The 18,998-nt window shown below is 41.9% G+C and overlaps 1 protein-coding gene across 1 annotated transcript; it reads left to right on the forward strand.

The window, feature by feature from the left end:
- Nucleotides 1-16,456: 16,456 nt before the first annotated feature.
- LOC149404238 (uncharacterized) lies at nt 16,457-18,380 on the forward strand. The gene is made up of 2 exons (XM_089607462.1): nt 16,457-16,531; nt 18,015-18,380. The coding sequence occupies exons 1-2, from the start codon at nt 16,457-16,459 to the stop codon at nt 18,378-18,380; spliced, it is 441 nt and encodes a 146-aa protein (XP_089463588.1).
- The last annotated feature ends 618 nt before the right edge of the window (nt 18,381-18,998 follow it).

The raw sequence follows: 18,998 nt of genomic DNA on the forward strand, positions 1-18,998 counted from the left end.
CTATGAAGAAACCTTCTCACCAGTCGCGATGCTTAAATCCATCTGCATACTCCTATCCATAGCTGCAGCTCTCGACTATGAGATCTGGCAAATGGATGTCAAGACAACCTTTCTGAATCGCAATCTTGACGAGCGCATTTACATGGCTCAACCAGACGGTTTCGTGCAAGAAGGTCAAGAGACCAAGGTTTGTGAGTTGCTTAAATCCATTTATGGATTAAAGCAAGCATCTAGGTCATGGAATATTAGATTCGATGAAACTGTAAAGAGCTTTGGCTTTGAACAGTCAATAGATGAGCCTTGTGTTTACAAGTTAATACACGAAAGCAAAGTTGTGTTTCTGGTACTATATGTCGATGATATACTACTCATTGGTAATGACATGGGTAAGTTATCTGAGGTTAAGGTCTGGCTAGCAAAGCAATTCGATATGAAGGATCTAGGAGAAGCCGCGTACATTCTGGGAATCCAAATCTTTCGAGATAGGAAAAACCGGACCCTGTCGCTCTCTCAAGCATCTTATATTGATAATGTGATGGATCGCTTCTCGATGCAAGACTCCAAGAAGGGTCAAACACCCTTTAGGCACGGAGTTTCACTCTCTAAGGACCAGTCTCCCAAGACTGTACAAGAGATTGAAGACATGAGGAAAATTCCTTACGCCTCTGCCGTAGGAAGCCTCATGTATGCTATGCTTTGCACTAGACCTGGCATTTGTTTCGCCGTTGGCGTAGTTAGCCATTTCCAATCCAAACCTGGACCCGAGCATGTTCTTAAGTATCTTCGAAGAACTAGGAACTTGATGCTTACATACTCAGGTACTGACCTGACTATGACGGGATATACCGACTCCGATTTTCAAGCGGATAAGGATTCCAGGAAATCCACTTCGGGATCTGTGTTCATCCTTAATGGTGGAGTTGTTGTGTGGAGAAGTATTAAGCAATCTTGCATTGCTGACTCCACAATGGAAGCAGAATATGTGGCTGCTTGTGAAGCATCCAAAGAGGCTGTATGGCTTAGAAAATTCCTTAAGTATTTGGAAGTTGTTCGAAACGTCGACGAGCCCATGACCCTTTATTGTGATAATAGTGGGGCTGTCGCTAACTCAAAGGAACCTAGAAGCCATAAGCACTCTAAGCATATTGAGAGGAAATACCATTTGATTCGAGAGATCGTGCAGCGCGGAGACGTGGAAGTGAAGAAGATCTCAACGGTGGACAACCTAGCAGATCCATTCACAAAGGCCCTAGCGAACAAGGTCTTCGACCAACATCGAGAGGGATTAGGCATGAAAGACTACAATCATCTTCTTTGAGTCAAGTGGGAGTTTGTTGTCAATGGTGCCCACAAGAAGAGTTGTAATCTTTATATTGTACATTTGATGTAATAAAGTCTCATGAAGACTCTTGCTTGTAATTGCCTATTCATTTAATAATAAAGTTGAAACGTTCATTCATTCTTTCTTTGTTTGAAGCTTTATGATAAAACCTTAGTATTTTAGTCCATAAACAAACTTAACAACTTACGAAGAGACAAATGTAGATTTGCATGAACAAACTCTTCGTAGTTTGCTTAAAACGATATATTCGCAATCTTAGGGTCAAAGGACTATTGACCTTAGTACGATTGTTAGAAGAATCTATGATGTCTGGTTATGAGGCATTGAGAGTTGGAGACTCTATAGTTCTTCTAGGTATCTTCCGAAGGTACTGAATTGACCAGTGCACTTCTAGAGACAAGATAAGAACAAACCATTTAACCTCTTATGTCTCGAAGTCACTATGTATGAATTGCATCATGCTTACCTTAATCCTGAAATGAGACATGTCATTTCACACCTTAGTATTCTCATTTGAGAAAGTCAGAGTTCGGACTCACTATGTGATTCCGAACAAGACCTATTGGTGAAGTACTAAGTTGTGAGAATGTCATGAGTAACTTTGTGAAGTTCTCATAGATGTACAAGATTGCTGAAATGCAATGTATGTCACCTCATGCTTTGTTCCTTGGAGTGTGAATAAATGAACTGGCCAGTGTCCAAATTGAGTCCTGACTCTTTTGGATGAAACAATGTGACTTGTTAGCTCCTCGTCAATACATTGTTTCTAACTTATTCACAAGCGACAAAGGAGTTGAGGAAATAACAGCTAGAAGGGTAAAATGGTAATTTAGTAAATCCCGACTAGCTGATGACATTCATGAAGGGTAAACATAGATAATATTCAGTGGATCCGCTCATTATAATTAGGCGAATTCTTGAGTAGAAAATAAATTCATTTGAACCGAGAGATTTTCAGTGTTAACTCTTTAGTGGAGTCAGTTGGCATTAAGCTAAACTTGGAAAAGGTTTGTGAACTTTTGAGTCCAAGTGTTTAGCTCAAGCTTTGTTCATTTGGGTCCATGAGGTCACTGTCACGAATCACATCGATAGGAATAGTTAAACTGGAAGCTAAGTCAAAACAAGAACGAAAATAGTCAAAAGGGTATTTTTGTCTTTTGAGACAAAAGGTGAAATGAATGTCGATAAATTTTTTTGACAAGTTCATTTGATGACTTAATGTCACTCGGCCATGACTTGATCATTGGGCCTGGTGAATTAATTTCATTTCATAAGAATTTTATTGAAAATTCTAAATGGGCCTTTTCTTATGTTGTCATGAACAAGTGAAGAAAATTCTAGAAGCCTTTTCTAGACAAATATGGGCGCCTACCCTATAGAGAAATAGGAGAGATTATTTTGTGCATAAATGTATCAAGATACTTCCCAAAAGAAAAAGATGAAACAAATTTCCCACACATGCTTGTAGGGAATCGGCCAAGTGAGAAAAAGGCAAGCCAATGAACAAAAAAGGAAACAAATCCAAGCCTCTAGGTGGCAGCCTTGGGCGCCCAAAATGGAATGGGAAATAAGTGATTTTTGCTCATGAATATGTGATATTCTATAGAAGAGGAAACTACCTTATTGAAGGTAAAACCTCTCCTATAAATAGGAGCCCCATTCCTCACTTTTCATTCATCCAAGTTTAAGAGATTTGAGAGACTCTCTCTCTAGAACTTGGCCGAACTCCTCTCTCTCTCTCTTTCTAGTTTATTTTCGATTTTTCTTGTTTTGGCACCTAGGTCCTCACTCGACCTAGTGTTTAGCTCTGCGACTTCAAGACACGTTCTTAAGTCGTAGTGTTTAAAAGTGCCCACTCACTAATTCCTTTATTTCGAGTGATTTAGTGATAGAAACTTTCGTGGTTGCTCGAGGTGCCGAGGAAAGAAAGAGGGACGTGCTGCGAGGGGAGACGAGCGTTGCAACTTTCTAAGAGCTTCTCCAAGATCAAGCTTCAAGAAAGGTTAGTAAACTTCTTAGCTCATATTAGTTTTTAATTACATGTAATTGCACTTGTCTAGGTTAGTAAAAACCGTTTTTACTTATAAAAGAAAATTTTTAAAATTCCGCCGCTTCCCGAAGAGTTAATTATTTTCTTAAACCCTAGATCGATTCCAACAGATCCCTCGTGCTCAAAACGCTCTGACAAGACTATTTTTGGCCCACAATGAAAAAAGACGCCTGCAATTTGGCTCTAACGTTCCACGGCAACCGCCATCGCTCCTGGGCAGCATCGTCGTTCCACGTCCCTCTGCTAAATGGGGCGTGGGCATAATCGGCAAGATTCCTAAAGTTGCGAGACAATACGAATATGTTGGAATAGATCTAGGATTAAGAAAAGTTTTATCACTTATAGCAAGTGGCGGAATATAAAAATTTCTTTAAAACACGAAAAACGTTTTTACAACCTAGACAAAGCGCATGAACATAAAATTTAAAATTTTAAAACTACATTTAGTTTTTACACGGTACCAACTTCGAATGGAGCTTGAACATTGAGAAGCCTTCGGAAGGTTGAAAAATGTGTCTCCCCACACAGCACGCCTCTCCCGCTAGTCTTCTTAAACCTGTTGAGCAACCACAGAAGTTTCTACCACTAGAGTCTTTGAGGGTGGTTAGGATTTAGTGTGTGGGCAGTTTTAAACACGATGACTTTAGAACAATTCATGGAGTCAAAGAGCTAAACAAATGCTAGGTCTAATGACGACCTAGGTGAAAAAACAAAAGAATAAGAAGGGTTAGAGAGAGAGAGAGGGGCGGCCAAATTCTAGAGAGAGAAGCTCTCAATCTCTTAAATTCTGTGTTGTGAGTTGTGAATGAGGTGGGGTATCTATAGAATATCACATATTCATAATCAAATGAACAAAGCTTGAGCTAGCATACTTGGACTCAAAAGTTCACAAACTTTTTCCAAGTTCTAGCTTATTGTCAACTGACTCCACTAAAGAGTTGGCACTGAAAATCTCTCGGTTCAAATGAATAAATTTTCTACTCAAGAATTATACTTAATTGTAATGAGTGGATCCACTGAATATTAGTTACGTTTACCCGTCATGAATATCATCAACGTTGGGATTTACAAAATTACCATTTTACCCTTCTAGCTGTTATTTCCTCACACTACTACAAACTGGGGATTCCACAACGGTACAGAACCGTTGTGGAAAGCTTCCACAACGGTTCTGTAACGTTGTGGAATCCTCCGCTGTGGAATGATTCCACAACGGTACTCGTCCCATTGTGGAAAAGTAATGATTCCACAACGGGACTCGTCCCGTTGTGGAAATTTCCATGATTTCACAACGGGACTATCCCGTTGTGGAAAAATTCAACAAATTTATTTCAGTCGCCGCGGCAACGTGTATTGTTCACCGCGGCGAACTATTACACAACGGGACTAATGTCCCGTTGTAGAATTTGTTGCCGCGGCGAACGATACACGTTGCCGCGGTGGCATAAAGTTTTTTTTCGCCTAACTCGCCGTGGTTATGTTTCGTGTTCGCCGCGGCGAGGTATTCCACAACGGTACAATTGTCCCGTTGTGGAATATCTCGCCGCGGCGAACACGTAACGTGGCCGCGGCGAGTTAATGTTGATTTTTTTAAAAAAATTCGCCGCGGCAAGGTACATGTTTCGCCGCGGAGAATTGTATTCCCAGGAAAATTTGCCGCGGCACGACATATCACACGCCGCGGCCAAGTTGTACCTGAGACCTATTTTTACAGTTTTCCAATTAAAAAACCTGAAAATGAAATAATATATCCAAAACCAAATATCCAAACATCCAAAACATATCAATTACATCCAAAACAAAGTATATATATCCAAAAACATCCAAAAGATAAAAAAAAATATCTACATATCCAAAATCAAACTAATATTCACATTCTATAAAAGTTTGTACGTAAAATACCCACTCTTCTCTAACTTTTTCTAAGTTATCCGGTGTATATGACTTCTTCAATTGTAGTTTATCTAGACCAACTCCAACAATATCACGCATATAACTTAAGACATAATACTCGCAGTCCGTCTTTCCGATTTGTCTAGGAGCCAAAGCACAAGTGATTAAAGTTGATTGGCCGTTGTCTCGAGCGCCTTGGTTCTCAAGCTTGAAATCCGAAAAAATCCTTATACGCACAACATTAATAAAAAATTAGAAAACAAATATAGGCGTAAATGAAATATGTCAAATAACATGTTATTAATTTACCTTTTTATCAAGTTTCTTAAATCGGTTGGGATTTTATTCTTCAACGGGTCGAAGAACATCGCTTGATCTTTCCAAAGATCGAAGACAACAAGCATCCAATGACCATTTAAATTGTACGGCATCAAAACTAGTTGTCTTGGTTTTACATTTCTAACCATTTTGCCGATTTGCTTGACTCGTTCGGACAAATGGGCCTCATCGTTGTTGGTTTGGAGGTAGCAACTCAAACCCGCTTCTACAAAACACATTACTTCACTCCGCTTATTTTTGCGTAATATGGATTGTAGATATCTACGAAAAAAAATATTGAATTAGTTAATAAAATGAAATATTATATATTGATAGAAGATAAAACATATAAAAGAAATATTTACCCCATGTAAACTGTGATGCACGACGCGCCAATTTCTTCGTATCTAAGGAATTCTCTAACATCTTCAAACGTCACCGGAATAGGCACTACGGCGATACTTGCACAGACTTTGACATTGATTGAATCCCCTTTCGGTAACATTATTCGGTTGGCATGTTGTTCTAGCAATCGAAACTTTGGATTAATCAATTTGTATGAAATCTTCTTATCGTCTTCGGGGCTAGGTTCACTATCACCACCGACCTTCAACGCTTGTGTGACCACCGGGCCGCGACACTCTTTTGCAATTTCAATTTCTACTAATCTCTTTGGCCACTTAACAAACCCCCCTACGGCTTCTTCAATAGTCTTGGCTTCATCGGTGGAGATCGGCAAAAAAGCTTTCTTAATCAAAGCCGCCGCAACGCTCACTCGTACGTTTACATCCTCCAAAGATGAGAAATGAACGGATTCGACTTTCATGTACGCTCGCCTATTTGCTACATGAACCGTGCCTCCATTCGCAAAATCATCAAGGAGGAGAAGGCATTCGATGCTGTCATCCGAAGACGGTGTCACCGGCGTGGTTGGATTCATTGAGCAACTTGCTCGAACACTATCGGGTTTGTCGATAATTAGAGGATCGACACGCGAACGCTCTACGACACCAACATTGAGATCCACGGCAACGTCATGTTGAGATTGTTTATCTAATAAATTCACTAATGTTATTAAAAAAAGTACAAAAATATTTAACTTTATTCCTTGTATTAAAAAATTTAAAATTACCTAAAGACGTCGCTTTTTTACCCATGTCATCATCACCATCTTTAGCCATCTCTTCATCATCACCTTTAGCCATCTCTTCACCGTCAACATTGTTTTCATACTCAACATCTTCATTTGTGGGACGTAGAACACTCGGCAACTCGTCATTAGCATCTTTGAGGCTCAAACCATTTTGAGTTAAAGCTTTCATGATGAAAGTTTTTAACTCACACGTTTCTCGACGTAACTTAGTTACCTCATCGGTCAAGTTTGAAGGGCGAGATACGGAATTGCAACTTGACGAGTATTTAGATTGTCCACGAACACGACTGGAATTTTCCTTAGTTCCCAAAGCGTCTTGCAAGACACTTCCCATTGACTCATCCGTAACTTCTTAAGTTAACTTTCCCTTCATATATAATTCATAATAAGATTATAATATTTAATTGATGATTTCAAAATGAAAAAACTTACGATTTTTTCTCCCATTGACTTATATTTATCATCCTTGTAGTTGATTTCGTCCTTCATTCTCGACTCAACCCATAATACCTCCTTTGTAGGCCATTGACCCGTTTCCTCGTACTATATATTATATATCAAACAATCCACAAATTAATTAATTAAATGCTATATTACAAAACAAGGATAACAAAATGAAACATGTAATAAATCTAACCTTTTTTTGATCAAGTTTGCGATATCCATTACGATCGGTTCTAGATTTGTACACGTTCTTCCCGGCTATTTCTTTCCCATTTTCCGATGATTTTTTGAACACTTCGGAACGTCTATACTCAACGAATTTTATCCAATCCTCTTCGGTGATATTTCCATAGCGTTGTAAAACGTATTCCGGCCTCTTTAAGGCGCTTCGATCATTGAGGATATCTTTGACATGATCGTTGTATAGCTCGTGTCGAAATAATCTCGCCGCTTCTCCAACTCTCATAAGACAATTATGCTTATATATTATAGGAACCGTAAAAGCTTCACATATTTCATTCCAAATCCTTTCTTTTAGTTGTTTATGCTCTTTTAGTCTCCAATCGAGCATCGTATTCGGAACGTGTTCTCTAGCTAAAACGCCGAAATAACTCAACAACTCATCTCCCTCCTTATTCATTGGTTGATTTTTTTCATCAAATAATACATTTATTTTCCTACCAAGAGTTTTACACTTATTAACCTTGGGCATAAGAGTATTTCGTCTTTTCCCGGGACCATCGATATTGGTGGATCTCCGTTTACCGCTAACGGTACTAGTTGTAGACATAATCTATGAAAAAACAAATCAACACAAACTCAAACCGAAATTCAATCTAATATTCCAACACAAACTCAAACCGAATATCAATTTCAATTCAAAACAAATCAACACAAACTCAAACTGAAATTCAATCTAATATTCTAACTCAATTCCAACTCATACTCAAGGTAATCAAATATTCTAACTCAAATCCAACATTAATTTAGACACAAATACACAATTCTAACCTAATTTCAACATAAAATTACAAATTAAATAAAAAAAACACACTTACCCGGAGTGAAGACAACGAGCACGGGGCGTGGGAGTCAATGGAGTTTTTGTGTTGTGGTCGGAGACGTCGGCTTGTGTAGGTGGGCATGTTTGGCGTTTGTGAAGGATGGGTTTGTGAAGAGTGGGTTTGAAAGAAGAAGAAGGGAGGCGGAGAGTGGCGGAGGAAGAAGAAGAGAGGGGGGAGAGAGTGATGGCGGCGGAGGAATAAGAAGAGTGAGGGGAGAGTGATGGCGGCGGAAGAAGAAGAGAGATGGGAGAGTGAGGGCGGCAAAGGAAGAAGAAGAGAGAAGAGAGAGTGATGTCAACGACGGCGGCAGAGGAAGAAGAAGGGGGCGGCGACGGCGGCGGAGGAAGAAGGAGGGGGCGGCGGTAAGGGTTGGAGAGAGAGATAGTGGGTTTGGGTCGGAGAGAGAGAGAGAGAGAGAGAAAGAATTTCGGAAATTTCTGAAATTTTTGAAAAAAAATCGAGAGGGAAATGTATAAGTGTCCAGTCTGCGACATTTCGCCGCGGCGAACGTCAGACGTAGCCGCGGTGAATTGTATTCCACAACGGGACAAACAGTCCCGTTGTGCAATCTCGCCGCGGCACAGTATATAGTTGGCCGCGGCGACCACATCTTGCCGCGGCGAACATAAGGCGTCGCCGCGGCAAGATTGCACCCCAGAAATACCGAGACTCTGTAACTATTTCGCCTCGGCAACGTATAGTATTGGCCGCGGCGAACACATCTTGCCGCGGCCAACATCATACGTAGCCGCGGCGAGATTGTTTCCATAGTTTTACAACGGGACAGTTGTCCCGTTGTGTAATAGTTCGTCGCGGCCAGGTATATATTTGGCCGCGGCGCAAGAGCGAGCTGATCATATTAACTCATGTCACCGCGGCGAATAGAATGCGTCGCCGCGGCAAGATTGATCACCAGAAATACCGAGAGTCTGTAACTATTTCGCCGCGGCAACGTATATGGATGGCCGCGGCGAAAGTTTCGTGCCGCGGCCAAAGTAAGCCTTGGCCGCGGCGAGACTTTTTCCTTACTCTTTACAACGGGCCAGTTATCCCATTGTGTAATATTTCGCCGCGGCCAGGTATGACTTTTGCCGCGGCGAAAGTTCGCGAGCTGGTCATATTAATTAAATTTTGTCGTCATTTTAACTTTTTTATCTCAAAACCTAACTCGAAAAATCACTCCAAACACAATTCCGACCCGTTCTGCGCCATCCTTGGTTACTACTCTCAACTACACATCCAAATCTTGTAAGTAATTATCTCCTACTTGCTTTGAATATGCTTCTCTAGTATAATATGGTAATTAGAATGGGTTTTTGTTTTAAAATCTAGGGTTTTCTATCATTGAAGATGAAAAAATGGATGTGGGAGAATAGATTAAATGAGATATATCGAGGAGGTGTAGATGAGTTTTGTAAATTCGTTAGAGAGAATATGGAGGACGTGAAATCTATTCGTTGTCCTTGTGTTCGATGTGGAAATCATAGGCATTTTTCTCTTGATATTGTTTGAACTCATTTGTTTGTCCACGGAATAATGACCTCCTATCTAAGATGGTATTACCATGGTGAGGTTTTTCGTTCAACGATAAACAATAGCGACAATGATATGGAAGATGATGTTGATGATATGCCCGGGATGATGAATGATTTGTAAGACGATTTTGTTGACCGCCCGCAGTTGTTTGAGTCGATGATGATGGATGCGGAGACACCATTATATGAAGGGTGTACAAGCTTTTCGAAGTTGTCGTTTTTAGTCACATTGTTCCATTTGAAGGCGTCGGGTGGTTGGACAAACACTAGCTTTACAAAATTATTGGAAACGCTTAAAGAAGCCTTTCCGAAAGGCAATAAAGTTCCTTTAAGTATGTATGAGGCAAAGAAAACTTTGGGAACATTAGGTATGAAGTACGAGAAGTTTCATGCGTGCCCGAATGATTGTGTTCTATATAGACACGAGCATGAAAATCTAGATGAGTGTCCGACCTGCAAAGAGTCGAGGTGGAAGAAGGGTAAAATGCCACGTGATGGGGTCAAAGGAGTTCCAGTTAAGGTATGTATTTACTACTCTATTATCAAATACATATATAGTCTATACTGATATGTTTTTTTATTTTTTTTAATGACTACAGTCGTTATGGTACAATCCTCCTATGCCACGCTTCCGAAGAATGTTTAATAGTGCCAAACACGCCAAGAACATGGTTTGGCACTCCGAAAAACGTGTCAATGATGGTGTTCTCAGACATCCTGCCGATGCTGCCCAATGGAAATCATTTGATTTAGAGTATAAGGATTTCAGTGTTAATCCCCGTAATCTTTGTCTTGGTTTAGCCACTGATGGTATGAACCCGGTTATATTGGTGAACTACAATCTCCCTCCAAAACTGTGTATGAAGAGAAAGTTCTTGATGTTAACGCTTCTAATATCAGGACCGAGTCAACCAGGTAATGATATAGATGTCTATTTGGCACCGCTTGTCGATGATTTGAAGATTTTATGGGAGACGGGTGTCAAGGTCAAAGACGCTTATCGTGGAGATTCTTTCAACTTACGGGCAATGTTAATGTGGACTATTAACGACTTTCCGGCCTATGGGAATTTGTCAGGATATTCTGTGAAATGCTCGATTAGTTGTCCTATTTGCATGAAAGACACATCTTCCCTCTGGTTTAAGCATGGGAAGAAGACTGTTTTTCTCGGGCATAGAAGATTTTTACCAAGAGACCACCCGTTTAGAAGGTTAAAACAAGCATTTGATGGCAACACAGAAGAACGGTTTCCTCCTCGAATTTTGTCTGGTGAAGATGTGTACGAGATGGTAAAAAACGTAAATGAAGTCATTGGAAAGAGAAAGCATCGTGCAAGTACTAAAGAGTCGTTTCAAGAGAATCCTTGGAAGAAGAAATCGATATTCTACGACCTTCCGTATTGGAAGACGCACTACGTTCGGAATAGTCTTGATGTTATGCATATCGAGAAAAATGTTTGCGAATCCCTTATATGTACGCTTCTTGATGATCCACATAAATCGAAAGACGGAATAAAATCTAGAATGGATCTCAAGGAGCTGAACATAAGAAGTATTTTGCATGACGACGAGGAGTGCGGAAAAAAAACAAAATTACCAGCGGCAAAGTACACTCTAGATCGGAAGGAGAAGAAGAAGTTGTGTAAATGGTTTGCGTCTATCAAAGTTCCCGATGGTCATTCTTCAAACTATACGAGATTTGTATCTATGAAAGATTTGAGACTTATTGGAATGAAGACTCACGATTGTCATGTGCTTCTACAACAAATGTTACCTCTCGCCTTGCGTGGGATTTTGTCACCCGATGTGAGATTTGCAATATCCAAGATATGTGTATTCTTCAACTCGATTTGTTCGAAGGTTATTGATCCTATTTTCTTGGATTCACTGCAATCGGAGTTGGTTAAAACCATTTGCATGCTAGAAAAGATTTTCCCACCTTCGTTTTTTGACATCATGATTCACTTAACTGTTCACTTGGTACGTGAAGTGAAATTATGTGGGCCTGTATTTTTACGTTGGATGTATCCAATCGAACATTACATGAAAGTGTTGAAGAGTTATGTGAAGAACTACAATAGGCCGGAAGGGAGCATAGTGGAAAACTATATAGCAGAGGAGTCCGTTGAATTTTGTTCGGAGTATTTAGCTAATGCAGACGCGATTGGGTTGCCAAACAACACAAGTCATGAAACAAAAGCTCTGTCTATAGGTATTTTTTGTGACACTTTCTTTTGTGTATTTAACTTATTAATGAAAGGACAACTATTTATATGAGTGGTTATTTGTAGGTACTTATTCTAGCGTCAATCGGAAAGAGTGGGAGAAAGCCAGTCTCCATGTTTTGCATAACGTTTCCGAAGTCACGCCGTTTGTGGATATTCATTTGGGTGAATTGAGAGCAAATGATCCAAAAAAAGCTAAAAATGAAAAATGGTTACAAGAAGAGCACAATCGTTTGTTTCAGAAGTGGCTTGGAAAACGATTATTTCGAGAATCTGGACATTCGGAAACGTTGAGCAAAATATCTGGCGGGCCTTCCTCAATGGTTGCAAGGTACACTGCTTGGTCTGTTAATGGTTTTACTTTTTACACCAAAGAAAGAGACAACAAACATCCCGTTCAAAATAGTGGTGTCACATTACTTGCTGAAGCATTACATGTTTCTTCGGCAAAGGATAAAAATCCAAAAAAAGCTTTCATGAACTATTATGGTTACATTGAAGACATTTGGGAACTTGATTATTGTGGGTTGCGAATCGTTTTGTTTAAGTGAAAATGGGCCGACAACAATCATGTTAAAGTTGATAAAGATGGAGTTACAATTGTTGACTTTCGGCGTACAAGTTACGAGAATGATTCATTTATTTTGGCCTCACAAGCAACTCAAGTGTTTTACGTATCAGAACCCGTCAATCCAGACTTGTCATTGGTAGTTCACATGAAAGCGAGAAATATTGACGAAGATGAAGACGAAGACATGTCTAATATAGCCCTATTCACATCCGGCTTACCACTTGTTGATGAAGAGATTGAAAATTTTGATGATGATGATGTTTCTCATTTACTTCGTTCGGATATCAATCCTATTTTTGTTTGAATACCAAAAAACTATATGTATTTTAAGATTCAGATTATGATACATTCATGTTTTCTTCTATGATATATATTTTGTAAGGTTATTTATTTGTGTAAATGTTATTTCGCCACGACCAACACTGCACATAGCCGCGACCAATTGTACAACCTGCCGCGGCCAAGTATAATTTCGCCGCGGCTAAGTAGTATGGCCGCTGCCAACATTAAACTACGCCGCGGCAACATATTATGGTGGCCGCGGCCATAACAATTCGCCGCGGCGGGTGTTCTTCTTGGGCGCGGCGAGCTGGGCGAGCTTCTGGGCGAGCTGCTGGGCGAGCTTGGGGGCTGCTGGGCGAGCTCCTATCTGGGCGAGCTGGGCGAGCTTCTGGGCAAGCTGCTGGGCGAGCTTGGGGGCTGCTGGGCGAGCTGGGCGAGCTCCTATCTGGCGAGCTCTCTGGGCGAGCTGCTGGTCGAGCTGGGCGAGCTGTTGGGCGAGCTTTAGGGCTGCTGGGCGAGCTCCTATCTGGGCGAGCTGAGCGAGCTTCTGGGCGAGCTGGGCGAGCTTCTGGGCGAGCTGCTGGGCGAGCTTGGGGGCTGCTAGGCAAGCTGGGCGAGCTACTGGGTGAGCTGGGCGAGCTCCTATCTGGCGAGCTCTCTTGGCGAGCTGCTGGGCGAGCTGGGCGAGCTTCTGGGCGAGCTGCTGGACGAGCTCCGAGCTGGGCGCGCTCGTTTTGTTTAAACTGTCACGTTGTGCATTTTCGTTGTGGCACCGTATACCTTTGGCCGCGGCCATAACATTTCGCCGCGGCGTGTGTACTACTTGGCCGCGGCGAGATGCTGGGCGAGCTCCTATCTGGGCGAGCTCCGAGCTGGGCGAGCTCTCTGGGCGAGCTCTGAGCTGGCGAGCTGCTAGGCGAGCTTCTAGGCGAGCTGCTGGGTGAGGTCCGAGCTGGGCGAGCTCGTTTTGTTTAAACCGTCCCGTTGTGCATTTTCGCCGCGGCACCGTATACCTTTGGCCGCGGCCATAACATTTCGCCGCGGCGTGTGTACTACTTGGCCGCGGCGAGCTTCTGGGCGACCTTCTATCTGGGCGAGCTCCGAGCTGGGCGAGCTGCTGGGCGAGCTCTCTGGGCGAGCTCCGAACTGGGCGAGGTCGTTTTGTTTAAACCGTCCCGTTGTGCATTTTCGCCGCGGCACCGTATACGTTTAGCCGCGGCGACCTCATCTTGCCGCGGCGAATATAAGGCGTCGCCGCGGCAAGATTGCTCCCCAAAAATCCCGAGACTCTGTAACTATTTCGCCGCGGCAACGTACAGTATTGGCCGCGGCGAAGTAATATGGCCGCGGCCAACATAATACGTCACCGCGGCGAACTGAGTTCCAGAAGTCGTGTATTTCTGGGAATTCATCTCGCCGCGGCTAAGTATATATTTCGCCGCGGCGATATGTGTTCCACAACGGGTCAAACCGTCCCGTTGTGCATGTATCGTCGTGGCAACGTCTTCCGGTTGCCGCGGCGTTTCATTTCGCCGTGGCCATGAATGTTGGTGGCCGCGGCCAACTTATTACGCGGCGGCGAAATCTATTTGTGGCCGTGGCGAAAGAGTTCCAAAGTCCACCGGGAAATGATTTCTGAGTTATTTTACTTACAAATAACAGCAAACACAAATTCAAATAACCCTAAAAATATAAATATTTAAGTCTCACACATAAAAAAAACTTGAAAACAAATAAAAACTGAACCGAGTATCATACAATCTCATAAAACACATAAAAACATAAATATTTAAGTCTCACACATATAAAAAAACTTGAAAACAAATATTAAACTAAGAAGAGTTCAAAAAACACATTAAAAAAAATTTACTCGTTGCCGTAGTTGTTATTCCCAGGTGGTTGTGGTGGTGGTGGTCCCGGGTACTGAGGAGGTGCCATATGCGGAGGCCATTGCGGTGCTTGGGCCGGATAGTATGTGTATTGAGGATATGGAGGGAACTGAAATTGATTCTCCCGGTTGATGTCCCACCGACCTATGAGCTCGTTTAATCCCTCGAAAGCTGCGGCGCCATATTCTCCTTGTCGGTGCATGTAGTCTTGGGTGTGTTGATACCCGCCGACGAGATAGTGGTTACACTGAGCAAAGTAGTCTTGGATGGCGGGATCATACCCCGGAGGTGGTTGTAAGCACAACAGTGGCTCGTTGAGTGACGGTTCGTCCTCCTCTTCTTCATTCTCTTCCTCCTCTTCCGGTTATTTTACTATGTATCTCTCGATCGTTTTGTCATTAATAGGCGCCGCACACTTCTTGGTTGTGTCGTGTTTTGAGCCTCCAACACCGGCATTCAGACACAAGCCGTAGATGATTGACGGATACGGCAACCCATTTTTGATATTCTTGAAGTCGATTCTCTTCATCCAATTATAGATGAATCGACCGACATTGATGGTTTTTCCACGTATGACACAAAACAGAAGGTGGACATGTTCCTCGTCGAGACGGGTGAAATGCTTTATCGAAAAGAGACGAGAGCAAATGAAATAAATCCACTTTTTTGCAAGCCTGTAAAATAAACACCGTTATATTGAAAACATGCAATAGACAATAATACACACACAAAAGAAGAAAAGTTTAACCTCGTCAACGATTTTCGGAGAAGCTTTCTAACTCCTCTATCCATGACCCAATTCTCTCCAGGAGTAGTCAACAAACTCAACATTTCATCGAGGTTATGATCTCTCAACCATTGTCGGTAACCCTCATTCTCGAAATCGATGTTCGGAGTTCCTAGCAACGCGTTGATAGCTCCGATACTACAGTCGACCTTTACACCGCGAACAGTCACCACATCATCCACTTGATCAAGTAAGTTCGCGTAGAATTCGTACATGAGAGTGACATTTGCTTTTTGCTCGGGTGTGGCACAAAATTTTCTCCACGAGAATCCTTCGATGGTGTTGTGGATTTGACCCCCTATAGGCGTGCTTGAGCTCACCTTCAACCCTCGTTCAAAGATCGGACTTCGTTGAACGAGAATGTCATATCGATCTTCCGCGGCCTTACTAGTGAATATCCGACTATTATAGTTCACTTCGGGTTCGGGTTCGGATTGACGAGGCCTCTTACTTTTTTTACTGGGAGGCCTAGAAGTGCTAGGGGCGGCTTCTTTGTAACCGGTGGGAGTTTTTGATCGGCCCATTTTCTAATTGAACAAATGAATCCAAACTCAAATTCAACAACATTTTCAAACAATAAATCATTTTCAACACAAAATTAAACTCAATTCAACACTAAATATCAAAATTCAACACTAAACACATTATATTCAACCTAAAAATAACATTCTACATAAAATCATAAACTACAAAATAAAACCCAAAAATAAAAACCCTAATTTCGGCAAAATCTACAATCCAATATCATAAATTACAACCAAAATCAACCAAAATCCTAAATTAGTTTATAAATCACACAAAACATTCATGACATTTAAGATTTTGATATGAAATTGAGTTACAAACATACCTCTAGGTCGGTGGGAGAAGGAGCAAGGGAGGCTAGACCGAGAGAGAGAAAGAGATGGCGTCGAGAACTGGCTTCGGCGAGGAGGCACGGCGAGATTTGGCGTCGGCGAGAAAGCGGCGAAGTTTCAAGGTAGGTTTAGGAGAGGAAATTGCACAGAAACGGCCGAAATAAAGGTTTGAGGCGAGAGGAAGTAAAAAAAATGGAGAAAGAAATCGAAATGAGGCTTTTATAGTGTTGACCTAAAATTTTTTACGACATTTCGCCGCGGGGAGTGAAATACTTGGCCGCGGCGAAATGTTTCCACAATGGGTAATTGTACCGTTGTGGAAACAGTTCGCCGCGGCCAAGTAGTACACTCGCCGCGGCGAAATGTCGTGGTTACACATGTTCCCACAACGGTTTATCGTACCGTTGTGGAAACAGTTCGCCGCGGCGAGATGATGCCTTGGCCGCGGCGAGATCCCACAACGGGTCACCAGCCCGTTGTCTAACCTTAATTTTCATTAAAATTCCACAACGGGACAAGAGTCCCGTTGTGGAATCCTGAATTCCACAACGGGGCAGTTGTCCCGTTGTGGAAACGTCAAGATTCCACAACGGGACTCTTGTCTCGTTGTGGAAACGTCATGATTCCACAACGGGACAGCGTTTCGTTGTGGAATATCCGTTGTGGAATCTAACATTTGTAGTAGTGTCAACTCCTTTGTAGCTTGTGAATAAGTTAGAAACAATGTATTGACTAGGAGCTAACAAGTCACACTGATTCATCCAAAAGAGTCATGAATCAATTTGGACACTGGCCAGTTCATTTATTTACATTCCAAGGAACAAAGCATGAGGTGATATACATTGCATTTCAGCAACTTTATACATGAATTCCGTATCTATGAGATCTTCACAAAGTTACTCATGACATCTTCATAACTTAGTACTTCACCAATAGATTTTGTCTATATCACATAGTGAATCTAGAACTCTGACTTTCTCAAATGGGAATAGGTAAGCTATGAAATGACATGTCTCATTTCAGGATTGAGGTAAGCATGAATCAATTCATACGTAGTGACCTCGAGACATAAGAGGTTAAATGATTTGTTCTTATTCTGTCTCTATAAGTGCACTCGTCAATTCAGTACCTTCAAATGATACCTATGAAGAACTATAGAGGCTCCAACTCTCAATTTCCCATAACTAGACATCATAGATTCTCCTAACAATCATACCGAGATTAATAGCCCTATGACCCTTAGATTGCGAATATAATGTTTTAGGCAAACCATGAAGAGTTTGTTCATGCAAATCTATATTTGACTCGTCATTTATTGTTAGGTTTGTTTAAGGACTAAAGACTATAGTTTATCGTAAAGCTTCAAACAGACAAGGAAGAATGAATGAACGTTTCAACGTTTATTAATAATTCAGCAGTTACAAGCAAGAGTCTTTGTGAGACTTTATTACATCAAATGTACATAAATAAATACTACTACTCTTCTTGTAGGCACCATTGACAACAGAATACGCCATCGTCGCTATTGACTACTTCACTAAGTGGGTCAAAGCCGAGCCTCTGGCCAAAATCACTGAGGTCAATACAACAAACTTCATCTGGAAGTACATCATATGCGGACGCGGCATCCCAGTGTCAATTGTGACCGATAATGGTGCTCAATTTGACAATGCCCGCGTTAGAGAAATCTGCCCTAACCTAGGGATTAGCAAGACATTCTCGTCCCTGCGATATCCACAGACTAATGGCCAAGTGGTAGCTGTTAACAAGACAATCAAGAGCAATATAAAAAAGAAGCTCGAAGCCAAGAAGGGCGCATGGGCTGAGGAGCTACCGTTCATCCTATGGGCCTACCGGACGATTGTTCGAAACGCCACCGGAGAGATCCCCTTCTCCGTAGCTTACGGGGTTGAAGCTGTGGTCCCCGTGGAAACTGAGGATCCCCAATCACCGAATCAACACTTTCGATGAGAAAGAAAATAACGAGGCCATACGCCTTGAGCTAGATCTAATCGACGAGAAAAGATCTCAAGCTCTAACTCGACTCACCGCACAAAAGCGCAAAGTCGATAGATACTACAATGCCAAAGTCAAAAGACGAGACTTTGCCGTCGGCATCCTTGTACTCAGACGCGTGTTCCAAAACACCCAAGTACAAGGCGTCGGTGTACTTGGCCCAAGGTGGGAAGGACCATATAGAGTTTTCCGAACACTTGAGGCGGTACTACCAGTAGCTAACGCTTCCCCCGTTCATTGCTTTAATTTCCTAAATTCAATAAGGCCAACGCGCCAATGTTTGAGGATTTTATATCTTTGCAATAATAATAAAGTTTGAGGTTTTTATTCAAAAATCTGCTTTATTGAGTTTTTAGTAATCAAGGCACAACCTGTAAAATAAAAACTTGGGGGCAAGTGATTCATGCGACGTACACTAAAAAATACACGGCCCAAGGAACAAAATTTTAAGTTCCCCGCACGCAAACGAGACTAAAGACTTAAAAGAGCCAAGATCGGCATTCAAAAACCGTCGACCTAACTCGACGTGCCGTAAGACACCAACGGCGCAAGTTAAATTTGTCGGGCCACTCC

Source organism: Urtica dioica, chromosome 2 (genome assembly GCF_054948205.1).
Source record: "Urtica dioica subsp. dioica isolate 48M chromosome 2, U.dioica_male_clone48M_v1_H2, whole genome shotgun sequence".
Lineage (NCBI taxonomy): Eukaryota > Viridiplantae > Streptophyta > Magnoliopsida > Rosales > Urticaceae > Urtica > Urtica dioica.

Coding starts and splice junctions, on each gene's coding strand:
- LOC149404238 (XM_089607462.1), top strand. CDS start 16,457: ATGGCGTCGAGAACTGGCTTCGGCGAGGAGGCACGGCGAGATTTGGCG. Junction 16,532..18,014: donor GAAAGCGGCGAAGTTTCAAG/GTAGGTTTAGGA, acceptor TTCATCTGGAAG/TACATCATATGCGGACGCGG.